Below are 6,000 nucleotides of genomic sequence, written 5' to 3' on the forward strand. Positions count from 1 at the left end.
ATCTGGGATTGTATAAATCGTCTCAATTTTCAGTGATAGGAAAAAATAAATTAGGGGAAGAAAATCATTTCATTTTTCATTTCATCATCCTGTTATTCGTCGATTGCCTCGAGCAGGCCCCAGTAACGTCTCTTTCATCCTAGCCCTGAGATTATATTCAAGGCTCTTTAGGAGAATGAGACCCATCATTGTTACTGGTATTTGGCATATTTGGTACGCCACGGGGAGTCTGCCAGACTCTGCCCTGTGGGCAGGCTACATTCGATAGCCTGCAAGTTTGTCCAAAGTAGGAATGAGACAATAAGATGTCATGAAAAAGTTTTGATAAGGAAGAAAATATGGGGACAAAAGTGCTGTCTGCACAGGGTGGGTTTGTATCGCCTCTGAGATTTAAGTAGGAACCTCTAAGGTAAGAAATAAACCGTAACGATTGTGTAAGGGTGCTGGAGAGAGAATACGGTTGGGCCGGGTGCTTGCTTTGCCTTGGATTCGTTCCCCAGTCACCTGGAGTGACCTCTTGAGCATCACTGGGTGTGGCCCCCAAAACAAAAACAATTGCATAGGAGGATTTGGGTGGGTGGGAGGGGTTGGGGGCACACAGCTAGACCAAGAATGCATAGGGCTTCTCTTGACGAGAAGTATCCCTTTCGCTCCTGGCTCTGCACTCCGCGCTCCTTCCTGGCAGGCTCAGGGAAACTTATGTCATGCTAGGGCTTGAACCAGGGTCAGACGTGTGCAAGGCAAGAGCCTTTCCCAGCGTTCTGTCTCTTCAGCCCAGTGTACAGGGTTTTTGATGTGAAATCAGATTGTTAGAATTATAAGAAGTCATGTAGCTTCCCACTTGATTCTCACTTGATTCCACAGGTAGACGGAGGAGTCCCTGTGCGTGAGAAGGGGCGGGTTCTCTAGTCCCATGGTGCACTCAGTGGGTCTGCGTGCCTGGGCCAAGCTAGGAGACGCCTGGGTATCATTAACCCAGCGGCAGCAGAGCGGGCTGGGGGCAGCGCATCAGCCAAATTTGGTTTTGCTCTGTTATTTCTCCATCTCACGAGGCAAATATCCCTTCAACTCTTTCATGAGATTGAGATTAATGTATAGTTCTTTCTTTCCATTCCTGAGAATAATGTCTGTTACCCATTGGGAAAATGTTTTAAGAATGCATTTTCCCTGATGCTGGTGAAACTGGAATGAATTGTGTTTGCTCAAAGGGAGCAAAGGGAGCAGATGCAATGTGGAATGTTGAAATTTCTGTGACTTTACCTGCAGTCATCTTGACAGGTTGCAAAGCTGTGGGAAGAAGTAGTCTCTAGTTAAAATGTGAAACTTGGAGTTGGAGCAGTAACACGGTGGGTAGGGTGTTTGCCTTGCACGCGGCCGACCCGGGTTCAATTCCCAGCATCCCATATGGTCCCCTGAGCACTGCCAGGGGTAATTCCTGAGTGAATGAGCCAGGAGTAGCCCCTGTGCATCGCCAGGTGTGACCCAAAAACAAAAAATAAAATGTGAAACTTGGTTTGATGGGCTACTTTTTCACTTTAATTCTGTACCCTTTATTTTTCTTTCCTTCGTGTTTCTATACTGTCTAATACCTCCTGTGTGAGGGCCACTAAGATACACAGTGTTAGCTAAAGCAGTTACGGATCTCATGGCCTAAACTGAGGAAGGCAGACGCCACCAGAGCAGTCATCGCTGTAATCAGATGGGCCACAGTGCGGTGCTGCTCTCTCTGCGAACACTGTTGGTGTAGCTGTATGTGGAATGGGGAGATGGTGAGCTGAACTTACTGTGCAGCACGAGTTAAAGGTCACACGGGCTCTTGGCTATGGGGTTCCAGACCTGACTTGTTGGAGAGGTTTGCGCCTGAGATCAAACTGTCCATGTTACTGGCAACTACTCTTGACTGTGATTTATACAAGCACATAATTCACAGGAACATGGTGTTCTCTGGGATCCCTGGGGCTTGCTTTCTAATGAGTTCAATAAGAAATGCCGAATTACTGTTCTCAGAGTAGTTCTTAGAAGAGTTAAAGTGTAGTAAGTAGAGTTACGAGTGTGTTTGTGTTAAATCTTTGCATTGATTCTATTCCAGTATTTTTCTAGACCATCTCAGTCTTTTATATTAATTGTTCTGGGGGGGGGGGGGAGGAGATGTTTTAGTGAAGTAGAAACATGAGAATAATAAGTTGTCTTAAAATGTTTCTTTTCTCTAGATTTGATACTGAATTTGTTCTCTCAGCGCCTACTTCTGAATGGAATGGCAGACAGGGACATATTTCACCAGCTCTTCTTTCTGAATTTTTGAAAAGAAGTTCAGAGGAATCCAGAGTCCTTATCTGCATTTGTGGCCCACCACCATTTACAGAGAAAGGAGTAAGGTTAGTGGGAATGTGGTAGGAACAACGGGTACCCAACAACAGGAAACGGAAGTCTTCTTTAACAGACCATTAATTTCATCCCTAGCACTTCTGAGTCAACCAGTCTGTACTTGGATAATCTGTTAGATTAAACTTTTTTCATTCTGACCCTTTCCAAAACCTGAGAAATTTTTAACTCCAGGTATGTAGGTATATAACCTGAAGTACATAGGATATAAAGCAGGTCTGCAAATCCAACATCTACTAATAATAAAGCCAAAAAAACCCCAAAAACTATTTTAAAGCCCACCCAAAAAAAGTTTTTAATGATTTTGGGGCTTCCCCAGAAGTTCTTTGGCTCAGGGATCAAATCCAGGCATGAGGAGTAACCCTGCTACCCTTCTGTCTCCATCTCTTAAAACAAACAAAGTCTGAGATCCTGTACAAGATAGCAGGTTAAGAAGCAAGGTGTAATTTCTTTGCCAAACAAATTAGCAAAATTTTAAATCTTGTGCAGATGAAGAGTTTTGGTGGCCAGGATATAGATAAATTAGATAGATGATAGATAGATAGATAGATAGATAGATAGGTAGGTAGGTAGGTAGAGATATGGGCACAAAGGTAAAATATAACCAGTTCTGGTCTCTGCTAGTGACTAGCCACATGAACGTTTTCACAATTTTATTTGGGGCATTAGATTAGAATTAAACTTCTTCCACCACAGTTTTATTGCTATAGTATTAGTAACATAGAATATTAATGATAGTTTGAAAAAAATATTTTAGAAAAGAAAGGCTAAGAGCTGTACTGTCTTAGAAGTTTAACACTTAACAGATCGCAGCATAACAGCTCTTTCAAAGATTGTAATCAAACTCCTGTTAGTACTGAACTATAGCATCAGGGAAGGAGCGTTAATAATGTGTAAAAGAGTAATATGGAAACTGCCATGAGGCAATCCATATTACCGCAATTATTTTTCATTTTCTTAAAGAGGATGGGGGGCTGGAAAGATAGGACCGTGGGTAGTTTTGCCTTTGCCAACCTGGGTTCAGTCTCTAGCCCCCTAAGTAGGGCCACTTAGTCCTGTTTCCATGGGCTCGGGAGAATTCCCTTAGACAGCCACCTCAGAGAAGTGGATTCTTTTGTTGTTTTGTTTTGTTTTGTTTTGGGGGCCCAAACCAGTGGTGCTCAGGGGTGTCTACTGGCTCCGTACTTAGAAATCTGTCCTGTCGCGCTGGGGGACCATATGAGGTGCCAGGGGTTAGAACCTGCATCAGCTGCAGCAAAGCAAGCACCCTACCCCATGTCCTGTCTCTGGCTTCAAGAAGTAGATTGATTTTCTCCCCTGGATTTTGGGCTTCCTGTTGGTTCCCTGCAAGACTGTGCCCACGTCTTTACAACTGGAATCTTCCTGTGTCATTGAATATGTAATCGTATGCAGTCTTCATGTGTAATTCTGTTTAGTATGTAATTCAGCAGAGGACAGCAGAGCTGAGATCTTAAAAGTTTCCCATTTTCAGTCTTGCCTCTTGTCTTTAGAATTATTTGTATTTCCTCAACTTGACCTCTATGATAGCTTCTCTAGTCTCTGCTAGCCAACTTGCCAAACTTGTGTAGGAATATTACTCGTCATCCTATGTGGGTCCTGCTGTTATTCACCCTTTGACATGCTGCAAACAGCACGTACCGTATAAATATTAAAGTAGGAATAGGAATGCAACAAAATTAAGACCGGGAGGTTCTCACAAAAATCTGACCTTTACCAACAGATTAACTGAAGGACTGAGAGATGGGAAGGGGATCTTACAGATTTTAAGGTGCTTCAGGTGCTTTAAAGATTGATTTAAGCACCTTAAAATTTTAAGACTTATTACTCCTGCACGCTGAGAAAACTTCCATTGAGTCTTGATTCAAATGCTTTAAAATGATGGCATTTATCAGACAGTTAAACACTGGCTCTATACTTGATGACATTAAGAAATTATCACATTTTTTACATGTTATAATTGGGGGATGGTTAAGTACATAGAAATTGGAAAATAGAAAAATAGTATCTATTATTATAAAAGTATATTATGTCTGTGGCAAACTTTGATTTTTTTTTAAGGAGCATTTTCCTTAAGAAATACGTGCTTTGTTTTTCAGGTTGCTGCATGATCTTAACTTCTCTGAAGAGGAGATTCATAGTTTCACAGGATAACGGAGAGCGGCCACTGTACTTAACTGTTTATCTAAATTTGTGATTGTTGAGGGTTTTCTAAGCAACTTTTTTGTGTATCTTGGAAGGTTCACTAGAATCCAGGCTTCAGTTTCTTAAATGAAATCAAATGTTCCTACAGTATAGATAACTCGTTGGTTTATTTTGTACTGTAACTTATTTTACTACTGATACTTGACCTGGAAAGTCAATCATGGCAGCAAATACATACAGGATTCTTTATGAGGAGTCACAGAGTCCTTTGCCATTTAAACTTTATCACTGTCCTACAGTAAGCTCTTGTGTTTTATGATATGATAAATGATCATTTTTATCACATTTCTATGCTATAAAATGTCTTATTAGCAATACAGATTCAATTTTACATTGCACTGTCAACTCAGGAAATGATTGTTTATGTCCTTGTTATTAATATGAAAACATGGAATGTTGAATTTACGTGATCCAAACATTTTGTGTGTACACAGTGTTGATACGAAGTAAATAAAAATACACCTAAGCACTTTTTAATCATCGTGTTAAAAATGTATTTGAATGCAACCGTTGCTAAGGGAAAAAAATGGAATCGCCTGTGTATGTAGTGGGGCCACCCCTGGGGGGCGCAGAGCTCGGTGCTGGAGGTGCTGGTGGGACCGGATGTGTTGCGGGGGATCAGGCAGGCTCAGCGGTATGCAGGGCGGGTTCCTGAACTCCTGTGCTATCTCTGGGGCCTTGTCTAAGGGAAATGGAAAAGAGCAACAACAGAAGATGCAGAAGAAAATTCATCTATGAATGATTAGGTGTGTTGGGCAGCTGAAGAGACGGTGGTGCCAACTATTATGTTCTTAACTAAAATCGGAAGCATCGAAAAAGAATGAAAGAGGCTGGAGTGATAGCACAGCGGGGAGGGCGTTTGCCTTGCACGCAGCTGACCAGGCTTCGATTCCCAGCATCCCATAAGGTCCCCTGAGCACCGCCAGGGGTAATTCCTGAGTGCCAGCCAGGAGGAGCCCCTGTGCATCACCAGGTGTGATCCCAAAGCAAACCAAAAAAAAAACAAAAAGAATGACAATGAAACCTCTTGCCCGAGGGCCTAAAATAAATCATTTGGTTCTGTGGGGTGCATTCCATGTTAATTCCTTTGAGCCCATCAAGAGTGTGAGGAACTCTGTCTTCAGTGGGTCTGCTTTGCCCATGGCGATTTAACCCAGAGCCCACCTGAGTGGTCTGTGTGGGTAGCTGACTCATTCTCCCTTCCTGCTGCTGTGTGCAACCTTCAGATACTTTCCCGTCCTGAAATTGAGCAAAGGGTATAAGAAAGTCATTCTGAGCCTTCCAAGAGGAACCACCGTTGAGCGCAGGATTCTTCATGGACTGTATCTGTGTTGTCAGCAGCACAGAGTTTGAGGTTCTCCAGTTTCCTGTAGACGATTTTTGCTAGATCTCTGT

At 42.5% G+C, this 6,000-nt stretch overlaps 1 protein-coding gene across 1 annotated transcript in view; it reads left to right on the forward strand.

The window, feature by feature from the left end:
- Window positions 1-5,099, forward strand: part of LOC130018881 (cytochrome b5 reductase 4-like) — a 58,936-nt gene extending 53,837 nt beyond the window's left edge. The window contains exons 15-16 of the mRNA XM_056109557.1: window positions 2,211-2,375; window positions 4,500-5,099. Of these exons, the coding sequence (XP_055965532.1) occupies window positions 2,211-2,375; window positions 4,500-4,554 (220 nt within the window). The 3' untranslated portion in view covers window positions 4,555-5,099. The remainder of the gene's footprint in view (window positions 1-2,210; window positions 2,376-4,499) is intronic.
- The last annotated feature ends 901 nt before the right edge of the window (window positions 5,100-6,000 follow it).

Source organism: Sorex fumeus, unplaced genomic scaffold (assembly GCF_029834395.1).
Source record: "Sorex fumeus unplaced genomic scaffold, SorFum_2.1 ptg000315l, whole genome shotgun sequence".
Classification (NCBI taxonomy): domain Eukaryota; kingdom Metazoa; phylum Chordata; class Mammalia; order Eulipotyphla; family Soricidae; genus Sorex; species Sorex fumeus.